Source organism: Schistocerca cancellata, chromosome 7 (assembly GCF_023864275.1).
Source record: "Schistocerca cancellata isolate TAMUIC-IGC-003103 chromosome 7, iqSchCanc2.1, whole genome shotgun sequence".
Lineage (NCBI taxonomy): Eukaryota > Metazoa > Arthropoda > Insecta > Orthoptera > Acrididae > Schistocerca > Schistocerca cancellata.
In genome coordinates, this window is record NC_064632.1 from 554,936,787 (window position 1) to 554,951,476 (window position 14,690).

A 14,690-nucleotide genomic window follows, 5' to 3' on the forward strand; every position below is an offset into this window, starting at 1 on the left:
TGAAAGTTTTACAGTGTGTAGATACATCCTTCCCGCTTGTTTTCAAAATTAGTTCAACCTGTTCCCGTGGGTAGCGCCGTCACAGCATGTCTTCAAGATGGCTGCTACACTTCACGTTCGTCAGAAGCAACGTGCTGTCATAGAATTCCTGTGCTGTGAGAACGAGACAGTGGGAAACATCCACAAGAGGTTGAAAGAGGTGTATGGAGATGCTGCTGTCGATCGCAGTACAGTTAGTTGGTGGGCAAGCAGGTTACGTGATGAAAGCGGGCACGGCAATATTGAGGATTGTCGTAGCGGCAGGCCTCGTACGGCACACACTCCAGACAATACGCAGAGAGTTAACGAATTGGCGACAGCTGACAGACGCATCACAGTGAACAAATTGTCACGCTACGTTGGGATAGGGGAAGGAAGTGTTTGCAGAATACTGAGAGTGTTGACGTTAAAAAAGGTTTGTGCCAGGTGGGTTCCCAGGATGTTGACAGTGGCTCACAAAGAAACAAGAAAAACGGTACGCAGCGAACTTTTGGAACAGTACGAGAATGGTGAAGATGAATTTCTTGGAAGAATTGTGACAGGTGATGAAACATGACTCCATCATTTTTCACCAGAGACGAAGAGGCAATCAGTGAAGTGGCGTCATGCAAATTCAGCCAAGAAAAAAAAATTCAAAACCACACCTTCTGCTGGAAAAGTTATGGCTACAGTGTTTTTCGATTCCGAAGGACTCTTGCTTGTGGACATCATGCCAAGTGGAACCACCATAAATTCTGATGCATATGTGACGACACTGAAGAAACTTCAAGATCGACTGAGTCGTGTTCGACCACATCGTCAAAAGCAGGATGTTTTGCTGTTGCACGACAATGCATGGCCACATGTCAATCAAAAAACCATGGAAGCGATCAAAAAACTCGAATGGGCAACACTGAAACATCCTCCTTACAGTCCTGACCTGGCTGCAAGTGACTATCATCTCTTTGGGAAACTGAAAGACACTCTTCGTGGAACAAGGTTTGAAGATGATGACTCCCTTGTGCACGCTCCCAAAGAGTGGCTCCAACAGGTTGGTCCAGAATTGTACCTTGCGGGAATACAGGCGCTGGTTCCAAGGTGGCGTAAGGCAGTTGAGAGGGATGGAAATTATGTGGAGAAATGAAACTATTGTTCCTAAAGGATGTATCTAAAAACTGTAAAACTATCAAACATGTAGAATAAAAGATAGATTTAAAAAAATAGTCTGCATTTCTTTCGGAGTGACCCTCGTAGATCCAATACGTTCGATTTATACCGACAACAAGAGCCATAGGCACATTCTACCGGCAGGTGTGTTGCGCCGCATTATCTACGTTGACCTTGAAGCTGCGAGCCGACGTGGTTCAAATGCTAATCATTTCTGCAGAACATACTAACGTACATGAGGTGTGAATATCATCGTCCTATCTATAGTCATTCAAGGTGTCCTGGTTTTCCTGAACATGAATACAGTAACGTCTCACACTAACAATGAAGGGAAATGTAGACTTGTATGTGTTTGCAGTAATGTGTTATTTGTTTAAGGGGTCGGGACAGGCTGTTAATCCCCATCTTAAATAACTACAATTTATTCATATGAAAGGTACCTTTTATCAGAAACTATTGGGAATATAGATTTACAAAAAATGTGGTATGTAGGTTAACAATTCTAACCACTTTAACAGAAGAATGTCTCAATATATTGCTTAGTTTTAAGCTAATACCTATTTCTGTAAAAAGTGGACATCAAAATAAGAAACTGTCTACACCTTTCTGTGTACATAAGGCTCTAACTTCTTTGAGATTTACAAAACAGGAAAAACCTCTGTGTTAAAATATGCACAATATTCAGATTAGTGTATCCTGTAATTCTAAACAAATTCTGGCAAGTAGAAAATGCGAAAAAATAGACTTCATTCCTAAAAAATACAACTTACGGGAAACGGCCACAGTAGTTGTCAATGCATTCCAGCTCCACAAGATGGGTTGGCTGCATCCTCTTCCGTCTCATACTGCACCTGCCCGTCTTCGCTGTCTTGCTCTTGTCTCAAGGTCCCTAACAGTTCCCTCTGGTGCCCTAACTCTTTCTTTATCAAATGTAACATTTTTTTCGCTATGAAACGATCAACAGTTTGTAGTAGCCTTTTCAGGACTTCACATACTGCAACATTTGCTTCACTCAAGGTTGCTACTGGATTAAAGACACGAAAATTAAGTATACTAATTGACACAAACACTTTCTTGGGAATACTAGCCTGTATAACGCTGTTGATGGACTCGTTAGGATTCTGGCTGCAGCCGTGAAGACATTTCTTCAGTAGCCTTACACCGGACAAATCTCGGAATGTTTCTTTCAAGACCTCCACTATGACAAAAGGTACAGCTGGTCTGTGAACAAAGTTCTTAGCGTGACGCTGTGCTCTGTTATATTTGTACCACGAATCGCTCCGTGCATGACATAGGCCATGAATGGTAATATCGTCTGTTGAACAGATGTGAAACGAAACTGCCCATACAGCTTTTCTCATTTCTTCTACATTACTAACACTTCGCGTGATGGCCATGCCAATAATAATTTTGGATTTTATCTATGATAGACTTTGTCGTCTATTCTTATCATCTAATCATCTGCCATATTCCAATTTCTTTCCTTTTCACGCAGTTTTCAGTCATTGCAGCCTCGTACGCATTCGCTTTTGTACGAGACGTATGCGCTCCAGTTTAGTGATAGTTATATATTTTCCACGTGGCTTCTCTTCCACAACTGCTTTGAAAGCTTTTGTATCCCCACCTCATACATAACTGACAAATCTTACCTTCTTAAACTGTTCAGGTTCTAGGAAAATGGTCACATCCATTCAGTTTTTCGTTCAAATGAGTCGAATAAACCAGAAATAAGACAGTTACATATATAGATATTCTATCATTAGAAAGGGGAAATTCTGTAGATTAAGATCAGTGAAAAAAAATCAAAAATTTCAATATTTCAGCTTTTACAGAGCCTCTTAATGTGGGATATTGGTGCATTTGGTAAAATAATATACTGCACTGATTTTGAACGTGTAATATCGGTTTTATTTGTTAAATAATGTACTGCAGTAATTTTTAAACATCTGAAATCATGTTTTTGTATATATCTTAGAGCACAAACGTAAGTGTCTAGAGAAAATTAGTCAAAAATTGTGAATAGCAGTGGGAGGCGGTTTTATGGTGGATTGCCTAGAGAATCTGACATAATTTCATTAATTTATAGTAATTCCGCAAGACCCAATTAATGTGTAATGCCTTCAATCATAAATCATGTTAATATTTACCGGCGTTTTGCAGAATACATCGTGGTGTCATTAAATTGTAGTAATTCTACCACATACTATAATGTCAAAGTGTCTTACGTCATAAATTATGGTAATATTTATGACCATTTTGTAGAACTAATTTATTGTAATTCAACAGCATCCCAGTCACATACTGTAATGTCGAAGTGTCTCAATCATAAATTATGCTAATGTTTACTGCCGTTTTCCAGAATACGCCATGTTGTCATTAAATTATAATATTTCAGCTACACTACACTCATACACCGTAGTGTCAGAGTGTCCTACCCCATAAATTACGGTAATATTTACTAACATTTTCGAGTGGTTAACTTTTCTGCTAATGGTCTTCTCACCACAACGTACAAACTTCGAATGACAAAACTTGGAATGGGTGACCTTTACTTTCCCGCCACTTTTTACTTACACAAGAGCCACAGATGCATGGGCAGTCACGTGACAGGTATCAGGAAGCATCCTGTACCTCACATAATTGCCCTAGGTGCTGGGATTCCCGAGTGGAAGGGGGCTAGGAGTTCACCTCGAAGATATCACGCCTAATTGCTTCAGACGCATTTGCACCCATTGTATCCTGCACCACTACTGGTCACTATTCAGGAACAGTAATTCTGTCCACCTCAGATTAGTGCTGAGCAACAGTTGACACCTTCGGCGAATCACTTCAGTTTATATATGTCTTCATCCAAATAGCTGTAGTAATTGACCAAATTGGGACAAATTACTCCCTGTTCACACAAAACTGCAGCGAATTGCCAGGCTACATATCTGTCTTATTTGACGACTGCAACAGTACTGATTACTGCTTCTAGCTAACTCCTGTTTACTACAAACTACACCACAAAGTGTGAAACATCCCCCCTTAACAATGCGAATTGTTGTAATGGGAGTATAACTAAAACATAACTTGTTGGCTATCCTTAAATTAATTTATATTCTCAGATATAATATATTGATTAAAAAATGAACAAGAATACATGAGTAACAAATCGATTACAAAATAGAAAATATCTGTAAACTTATCAGTAAGTTTTAACATGTAATATTTTCGGTTCTCTACGTAATAAAAATGAACCCATGTTTAACATAAAAAATTTCTTACTTATCACCTGCGTAGATAGTGCTGCCAACTAAAGATAGCATGTGTATTTGTAGCTACTTACTCATAACCCGTCGCACCAGGTCGTTCACCGTTTTCGTTTGGTAGAAGTCCTCTCCGTATGTACTATTGACAATTCCATTATAGATCCTCAGTACTGTAGGCAGAGAAAAGTGCACAGTCTGAAATCACTGAAACATTATGGTGGTATTACAGCATTACATAAAATACGTAAATATTTTTGTGAAGTTGCCGAGTGTATGGAGACAACCTCATGAATCCATGAACCCTACATGTCAGCAGGGGACTGTTCAAGCTGGTGGAGGCTCTGTAATGGTATGGGGCATGTGCAGTTGGAGTGATATGGGACCCCTGATACGTCTAGATACGACACTGACAGGTGAGACGTACGGTAAGCGTCCTGTCTGATCGCCTGCATCCATTCCGTCCGAAGTGCATTCCGACGGACTTGGGCAATTACAGCAGGACAATTCGACATCCCACACGTCCAGAATTGCTACAGAGTGGCTCCAGGAACAGTCTTCTGAGCTGGCCACCAAACTCCTTAGATATGAACACTATTGAGCACATCTGGGATGCCTTGCAACGTTCTGTTCAGAAGAGATCTGCACCCTCTCGTACTATTATGGATTTATGGACAGCCTTCCAGGAATCATGGTGTCAGTTCCCTCCAGAATTTCTTCAGTCATTAGTCGAGTCCATGCCACGTCGTGTTGTGGCATTTCTGCGTGCTCGCGGGGGCCCTACTCGATATTAGGCAGGTATACCAGTTTCTTTGGCTCTTCAGTGTATGATATGGAAAGTCGTAGAGTATGGTTGACTGTTTGAATGAATTTTTGGGAAGTCTAGGTTTTAAAAGAAGTACATACATAGGGGTAACAGAAGTCATGGAATACCTCTTAATATCGTGTCGGACTTCGTTTTTCGCGACGTAGTGCAGCAGTCCGACGTGGCATGAACTCAACAAGTCGTTAAAAGTCCGCTGCAGAAAAATTGAGACTAGCTGCTTCTACAACCATTCATAATTTCGGAATTGTTTCCGATGCAGGAGTTTGCGCACGATCTGACCTCTCGATTATGAACTGACCTCTCGGTTATGTCCCATAAATGTTCGATGGGACCCATGTCGGTCTATGTGGGTGGCCAGATCATTCGCTCGAACTGTCCAAACTGCTCTTCAAACAGATAGCGAACAACTGTGATGCCGCGACATGACGCATTGCCATCGATAAAAAAATCCATCGTTGTTTGGGTACGTGAAGTCCATGAATGGCTTAAAATGGTCTCCAAGAAGGACAACATAACCATTTCCAGTCAATTATCTGTTCAATTTGACCAGAAGACTCATTCCAGTCCATGTAAACACAGCCCACACCACTATAGAGACACCACCTGCGCCGCCGAGCGGTCTGAAGGCGCTGCAGTCATGGACTGTGCGGCTGGTCCCGGCGGAGGTTCGAGTCCTCCCTCGGGCATGGTTTGTGTGTTTGTCCTTAGGATAATTTAGGTTAAGTAGTGTGTAAGTTTAGGGACTGATGACCTTAGCAGTTAAGTCCCATAAGATTTCACACACATTTGAACATTTTGAGACACCACCTGCTTGCTCAGTGTCTTGTTGACAACTTGAGTCCATGGCTTCGTGGGGTCCGCGCCACACTCGAACCCTAACATATGCTCTTAAAAACAGAAATGGGGACTCACATGACCACGCCACAGTTTTCCAGTTGTCTAGGGTCCAACCTATTGGGTCACGACCCCAGGACAGGCATTGCAGGCGGTGTCGACCTATTAGCAACGGCATTCGCAGCGGTCGTCTGCTGCCACAGGCCATTAACGCCATCTTTCGCCGCACTGTCCTAACGGACACGCTCGTCGTACGTCCCACATTGACTTATGCGATTATTTCATGCAGTGTTGTTTGTGTGTCAGCACTGGAAACTCTACGCAAACAACACTGCTTTCGCTCGTTACGCGGAGGCAGCCGGTCACTGCATTGTCCGCGGTGAGAGGTAACGCCTGAAATTTGATATTCTCGGCACACCCTTGACACTGCGGATCTCGGAATATTGAATTCCCCAGCGATTTCCGAAATGGAACATCGCATGTGTCTACCTTCAACTACAATTTCGCGTTCAAACTCTGTCCGTTCTCATCGTGCGGCCACAATTACGTCGGAAACCTTTTCACATGAATCAACCGATTACGAATGACCGCTCCGCCAATGGCCTGCCTTTTTATAGCTTGTGTACGCTAGTACTACCGCCATCTGTAAAGGTGCATAACGCTCTCCCATGACTTTTGTCACCTCAGTGTATTGACTTTTATGTACTCATGACCGCAAATTACGTGATCTGTGGCTGTGTGTTTGTTGATGATTTGTTAATCGGGACAAAAGTAAAGGGTAAGTACAAGAAATTAAGAATAAAGTTGTAAATTTTGTGGTAAGATCTTACGGGACCAAACTGCTTAGGTCATCGGTCCCTAAGCTTACACACTGCTTAATCTAACGTAAACTAACTTACACTATGGATAACACACACACCCATGCCCAAGGGAGGATGTGCTGTGTCAAAACGCACGGGTTTCGTTCGCCATTACTATTGATGAGCATCCGACCCGATACATGGCTAATAACACCTGGTGGTTACTATAAATATACGTGTACGATGTATTAAGTGCGACAAAATATGTTATAGATGATTCGAGAGCGTCGACGAAATAAACAGTTGGTACGTGCGCGCGACTTCAGCTATGCAACAACTCGTGGTCGCGGCTCGCCCAGAGATAATTGGGTTGTTAGCTGCTTTGTTGGTAGTCACTGGTGTGTGTCGAGAACACATTTTGTTGTTTAAATACAACGATCATACAGCGGACCTAGAATTGGCTCGTATAGATTCGAACTGTTTAATTGTAATATGATAGATCGCACCAGTAGTTGAGTTGATAAGCGACGAGAATAGAAGGAACCATTTACAAGCAGCACACAACTAAACAAAACCTTTGTTAGTCAAAGTGACGAGTGGCCTATTTCAATTTAGGGAACTTAGCGGGTAGCGTTTTGCTAACGCCTGAAGAAGCTCAGAATTGTGTTAAATTGTTACTTAAGGTTAGAGTTAAAGAGGGGCTGGCGCCTAGGATTTTTGTTTATTTTTTTTTTATTATTGAATTTCCGTTTTTGAGTGGTGTGCACTCGCTCACTTACGTGAATTAAATTGTATTGAGATACCTATACCCAATAAATACCAGTTTTCTTGGTTAGAAGAAACTTTCACGTGTGTTCAATTAGTAGCTGTTGTGTGCAGTTATATTTTGTGAGAAAAGCAGAGGTTTAGTTCCAGAGATATTAATAACGCTTTTCATGACACAATTTTACAATGGTATTTGTAAGTTTTGCCTGATCAAAAAGTTCATTAATTGAGTTGATCCACGCTAAATATACGGAGGGTAGATATGCTAAACAGTTAAAACGATTTAATTTATGGAAAGAGTGTCCTAAGTAACTTCAATTAGAATTGAAGTTGTCGAAAGTTATCACGGAAAAGTCAGCGATTATACTTATAACAAAGATTGGAATACGTTACGTCGTATTATTTACATAGTAACGCTGGACTAAACAGAAGAGATTTAATGGTACCATCAATTATCTTAACCTTATAGATATCGGCGAAAGCAACTTAAAGTGAATTGGTCGTAACACGACGATATATTGGATATAAATATTGAAAGTAATTACAAGATTATGGATGTGTGTGATGTCCTTAGGTTAGTTAGGTTTAATTAGTTCTAAGTTCTAGGCGACTGATGACCTCAGAAGTTAGGTCGCATAGTGCTCAGAGCCATTTGAACCATTTTGAACCAATTAAAAGATTACGAGACTTTTCCAGATATAGTGTGCTGCGTTGTGAGAATTTTGTTGTGTGTGAGAACAATTGCAAGCTAGAGGTAACATTTAGCTTTACATAATAAAAACAGGTATTGTATTTAAAGTGGTTTGGTGTTTTGTTTTCTGCGATAGTACGATAACGGAAGCTGTTATCGAAATCTGCCTGTCTCGTAATTGCTGCTCAATATTGTTTGTCAGTGTCATTGGAATGTTTTAGAGTGTCTATTCGTGGTGTAATAGTGTCACTGTACGATTAAGATGCTGTTTTTAGTAAAGGAGCTGTTTATTATTATTCGAAATTTGTGCCTGCCGTCTCGTCAGTGGTTATGTTTGCTGAAGTATTAATTATCCGAGGGTTGATATGTCTTCAGTTTGTCTTTTAAGAGTGCAAGTACGTTACGAGCTAGACTTTCAGTATTTGCCAGGCGCTCCGCTACGGCTGGAATCTTCTGAAAACTAACAGCGATCCACAGTCATAACGTCGACTGTAAAATTAAAACTGCACCATATTCATGCTGTAGTGGTCGATTGTTTCGCTCAAGTAATTTTGCTCGGCAGGAACCCATACATCAGCGGCATAGCGACGTTGGTACAGTACGATCCGTTGTCACTGTGAGTTCAGTGTTGAGTACCGCCAATCGGCGCGTTACAGGACTCTAACCTCCGACGGGGGCAGCCTCACGGACTGTGACAAGACGCCCCAGACAGCGCGGCTAATTTAAGAATCTGTTATGCCACCGATATAAATGTAAGGAGGTATGTTGGAATGTGGTGCATTTATAACGACTGTAGAGATAGTGTAGAGAAGGCTCCCAACGATGCAGTCAGTCAGTTCCGTGCACACCGAGCGAGGTGGCGCAGTGGTTAGCACACTGGACTCGCATTCGGGAGGACGACGGTTCAGTGCCGTCTCCAGCCATCCTGATTTAGGTTTTCCGTGATTTCCCTAAATCGTTTCAGGCAAATGCCGGGATGGTTCCTTTGAAAGGGCACTGCCGATTTCCTTCCCTAACCCGAGCTTGTGCTCCGCCTCTAATGACCTCGTTGTCGACGGGACGTTAAACAACACTAACCTAACTAACCTAAGTTCCGTGCAATGTGTGTGTGTGTGTGTGTGTGTGTGTGTGTGTGTGAGTTCATGGTTGAAAGAGAGATGTACATTATGTTTGCCTAGCCATTAATAACCTTAAATATATTTTAGTTAAGAGGAATTAATTACTACCTCGGACCCACTAAACAGCTCGCAAGTGCAGTGTATTTTGTCTGCCAATGTCCTTGCACTGACGGGGCTAATTTTCTGTGCTGAGAGTGCATTGGAGCAGGGCTTCCCAACCTATGGTCCGCGGACCCCTTAGGGGTCCGCCGGCTCTTTCTAGGGGGTCCGCGGCCACATTTCACCAAATCGAGTAAAATAATACGTAAAATTATTGAACAAAAATGTGAAATTCAAATTAATCACTATTTTTTTTTCGTGTGAAAAATATTTGTGCTATTACTTCAGGTCGTATCCCCAAGCAGCCTTTGCGGTTCCTAAGTGAGAACGTATACACAGTTTAGTGCCGGAGAATGCGGCTTCTCTGATCGACTGTTTAGCAACAATACAGGGGGCGTTTGTGCGCCGGCTCACGGCGCTAGATGCGCTCAAACCTTTTACGCATGCGCGGAGCGAGCTTTGTCGAACAATCACAGCGCTAGCTGGCACGTATGCCGCCCTAGGCATTATTAAACGTTAAACTTGCTTTGTCAGTGCACTACCTATTTCATAAGTCGATTTTTGACCAGTTTATTACTTCTAACATGGATCGGTGGCTGAAGTCGGGATCATTGAAGAAGGGTGCAGTTTCTCCATCGCCTTCACAACAGAGGAAGTTTCCAGTTGAAATGAAAGAGGAGGGAGGACGACCAAAGGAAGACTTTACATACATTTGAACATTTTTCTTCGGGTTTCACGAAAACCACACACACACACACACACACACACACACACACACACACACACCTGTTACGAAATATGCATGCTCCTTACACAACAGTAGCCAAATAGTGGAAGTGAACAGACCATAAGCGGCAGCTTGTGAACAGCGAACAGTTTGGACGTGACGTTGATTGCTCATGGAGGAAGACAGCTCCATCGTGTGAGATTTCAATTACCAAGTAATTTTAATCAGGCTGTAGTGTGTTGAACAAAGGGAGTAACTCCACTAGTGTGTGGATACAGTGGGTATTCAAACTGGATCGTTAATTTCAAGTTGTTTCCATTCATCTCTAAACCAAAGACTATTGATACTTCGGGTGGGGTGGGGGGAGGAGGGGGGGGTCATTGGGAACATGGAACTTGCATTAAGAAGCTTTCAGTTCCCATGGGTTTCGCTCTGAAATTTAAAGTTACTATGCTCTTGACTGACTAGGGGTCCGCCATGGATTTTCGACTGAAGAAGGGGTCCATCAGCTGAAAAGGTTGGGAATCCCTGCACTGGAGGAAGACACTTGGCACAGAGGCTGATGGGAGTACCAGACCTGAAAAAAGTCACAACACGTTGTACGACTTTGGATCAACGTTCTCTTGTTTCGTGTCGCTACCAGTCATAAGCTCAGGATGCAATACAGTGTACACTGGGCACCAGTGGTGCAATTTTGTGTTTTCTTCGCTATAGTGAGTTTAGTTTTAACTCTGAGTGGCACATCTGCTTTGTGTGCAGAGGGATATGAGATGCTAAATCTGGGCTGTCAGCTGACTTAAGCAGGTTAGGTTGATAGCGAGTGAAGGCTGTCAGTACCGGTTGAGTGCCTTCAAAAAGTGCCCGAATAGCACTGTTATTTCATCCGGCACATTGGTTATTAGCGGTGGCGGGTGACGTTTCGTAAGCGGGCACCACTTTCTGCCACAACTCAACAACTCAATAAATCTTTCTCCAGGCGTCGACTGGCGATGTTATTTCACCAGTGATAATCTCTGTACCTGAGGGAGGAGGAGGAGATTAGTGTTCAACGTACCGTCGACATCGAGGTCATTCGAGGCGTAGCATAGGCCTACTCCCGGTTTAGGAAAGGATGGAGAAGAATAGCAGTCGTGCCCAAAGGAAACATCCCAGCATTTGCCTTAAACGATTGAGGGAACTCAGGGAAAACCGAAATCAGGATGGCCAAACACGGGTGCGAACAGTCATCCTCCCGAATGCGAGCCCAGTGTGCTGACCACTGCGCTACACCGCTGATGGTGTGAAATGAGCGGAGTCAGATGTTTCTGACCAACAGCGAGGAGAGTTTCTAGATACTGCGGCTGGTCATCTGTTGTTGTTGCCCGGCACTGACTTGTCGAGAATACTGCTGCAGTGAGCCCATTTACCTGCTATTACGAGGGCAGTTCAATAAGTAATGCAACACATTTTTTTTCTCGGCCAATTTTGGTTGAAAAAACAGGAAATTTCTTGTGGAATATTTTCAAACATTCCCGCTTCGTCTCGTATAGTTTCATTGACTTCCGACAGGTGGCAGCGCTGTACGGAGCTGTTAAAATGGCGTCTGTAACGGATGTGCGTTGGAAACAACGGGCAGTGATCGAGTTTCTTTTGGCGGAAAACCAGGGCATCTCAGATATTCATAGGCGCTTGCAGAATGTCTACGGTGATCTGGCAGTGGACAAAAGCACGGTGAGTCGTTGGGCAAAGCGTGTGTCATCATCGCCGCAAGGTCAAGCAAGAGTGTCTGATCTCCCGCGTGCGGGCCGGCCGTGCACAGCTGTGACTCCTGCAATGGCGGAGCGTGCGAACACACTCGTTCGAGATGATCGACGGATCTCCATCAAACAACTCAGTGCTCAACTTGACATCTCTGTCAGTAGTGCTGTCACAGTTGTTCACCATTTGGGATATTCAAAGGTTTGTTCCCGCTGGGTCCCTCGTTGTCTAACCGAACACCATAAAGAGCAAAGGAGAACCATCTGTGCGGAATTGCTTGCTCGTCATGTGGCTGAGGGTGACAATTTCTTGTCAAAGATTGTTACAGGCGATGAAACATGGGTTCATCACTTCGAACCTGAAACAAAACGGCAATCAATGGAGTGCCGCCACACCCACTCCCCTACCAAGAAAAAGTTGAAAGCCATACCCTCAGCCGGTAAAGTCATGGTTACAGTCCTCTGGGACGCTGAAGGGGTTATTCTGTTCGATGTCCTTCCCCATGGTCAAACGATCAACTCTGAAGTGTATTGTGCTACTCTTCAGAAATTGAAGAAACGACTTCAGCGTGTTCGTAGGCACAAAAATCTGAACGAACTTCTCCTTCTTCATGACAACGCAAGACCTCACACAAGTCTTCGCACCCGAGAGGAGCTCACAAAAATTCAGTGGACTGTTCTTCCTCATGCACCCTACAGCCCCTATCTCGCACCGTCGGATTTCCATATGTTTGGCCCAATGAAGGACGCAATCCGTGGGACGCACTACGCGGATGATGAAGAAGTTATTGATGCAGTACGACGTTGGCTCCGACATCGACCAGTGGAATGGTACCGTGCAGGCATACAGGCCCTCATTTCAACGTGGCGTAAGGCCGTAGCATTGAATGAAGATTACGTTGAAAAATAGTGTTGTGTAGCTAAAAGATTGGGGAATAACCTGGTGTATTTCAATGCTGAATAAAACAACCCCTGTTTCAGAAAAAAATGTGTTGCATTACTTATTGAACTGCCCTCGTACTATCAGTAATACCCTGTGTGAACACCCATACCATTTTGATTTTGTTGTTCATGGCGGTTTATTAGGTGATGGCAACATTCCTTAGATAGTGGCGATGTCGGTACATCCTCGACACGGTAAGGTTGTTACCTAGCGCCCAAAGCACATCATCGTCATCATCACTTTCACTGTAACAAGTGAAAAGTCCACTGCCAGAAAATCTTGGGGTACGAAGTTCACCATGCATCGGGTATCCGCGAACTGGTCTCGTCCAGATGCGTTGATACCACACCTCTCGCTTATCCTATACCCCACTGTCACACTGGCAGCCAGTAGAAGGTCTGTCGAAGTCCCAGGAATATGAGACGCTCAACCACTCCTTCCTCCATGGCGCACTCTCTCCAGCGCAGCACATGTCTCCATTTCATTTTCTCGTGTGTATTCAGGGTGAACCCGAACGAACAACAAAACGTTGAAGGCTGTTCGGTGATATTTTCAGAGCATTTTGGTAATATCGACGCATGGCCTTTGATGCTTCATTACAAGCTAATATCTTAGTTCTGATTCATTAGGTGTTTTACCCATTTGCCTCTGTTTTTATGCAAGTATCTTCGCGACAGTGAAAGAGCAGGTAATTTTCAATCAACAAAAGATAGAAAACAGTGCAATGATGCCTACATACAGATGTAGAACTACTGTGATGTGGTTACTGTCGCCACTGGAACAATGGGAAAGCTTAGCATAGGGCTACTGTGCTGCTTACCCATTACACTCAGTGCAGCCATACACGATGTGCATATCGGCCAACTCTTCTTCAGTAAACCTGTCTATACTGTGGTGTATCCTTGTTACTGTTCAACTAAGATTGCTGGAAAATCAAACCCGGTACAGAACCGACAGTACTGAATACAAGACTGAGAGCGAAGGGTAAAGTGGGCATCAGTGTTATCAAGTTGTTGTTGTTGTTGTGGTCTTCAGTCCTGAGACTGGTTTGATGCAGCTCTCCATCCTAATCTATCCTGTGCAAGCTTCTTCATCTCCCAGTACCTACTGCAACCTACATCCTTCTGAATCTGCTTAGTGTATTCATCTCTTGGTCTCCCTCTACGATTTTTACCCTCCACGCTGCCCTCCAATGCTAAATTTGTGATCCCTCGATGCCTCAGAACGTGTCCTACCAACCGATCCCTTCTTCTAGTCAAGTTGTGCCACAAACTTCTCTTCTCCCCAATCCTATTCAATACCTCCTCATTACTTACGTGATCTACCCACCTTATCTTCAGCATTCTTCCGTAGCACCACATTTCGAAAGCTTCTATTCTCTTCTTGTCCAAACTAGTTATCGTCCATGTCTCACTTCCATACATGGCTACACTCCATACAAATACTTTCAGAAAAGACTTCCTGACACCTAAGTCTATATTCGATGTTAACAAATTTCTCTTCTTGAGAAACGCTTTCCTTGCCATTGCCAGTCTACATTTTATATCCTCTCTACTTCGACCATCATCGGTTATTTTACTCCCTAAATAGCAAAACTCCTTTACTACTTTAAGTGTCTCATTTCCTAATCTAATTCCCTCAGCATCACCCGACTTAATTCGACTACATTCCATTATCCTCGTTTTGCTTTTGTTGATGTTCATCTTATATCCTCCTCT

The 14,690-nt window shown here is 43.2% G+C and overlaps 1 protein-coding gene across 1 annotated transcript in view; it reads right to left on the minus strand.

The window, feature by feature from the left end:
- Positions 1–14,690, minus strand: part of LOC126091912 (cholinesterase 2-like) — a 257,842-nt gene that overhangs the window by 77,403 nt on the left and 165,749 nt on the right. Inside the window, exon 8 of the mRNA XM_049907227.1 lies at positions 4,514–4,606. Within this exon, the coding sequence (XP_049763184.1) occupies positions 4,514–4,606 (93 nt within the window). The remainder of the gene's footprint in view (positions 1–4,513; positions 4,607–14,690) is intronic.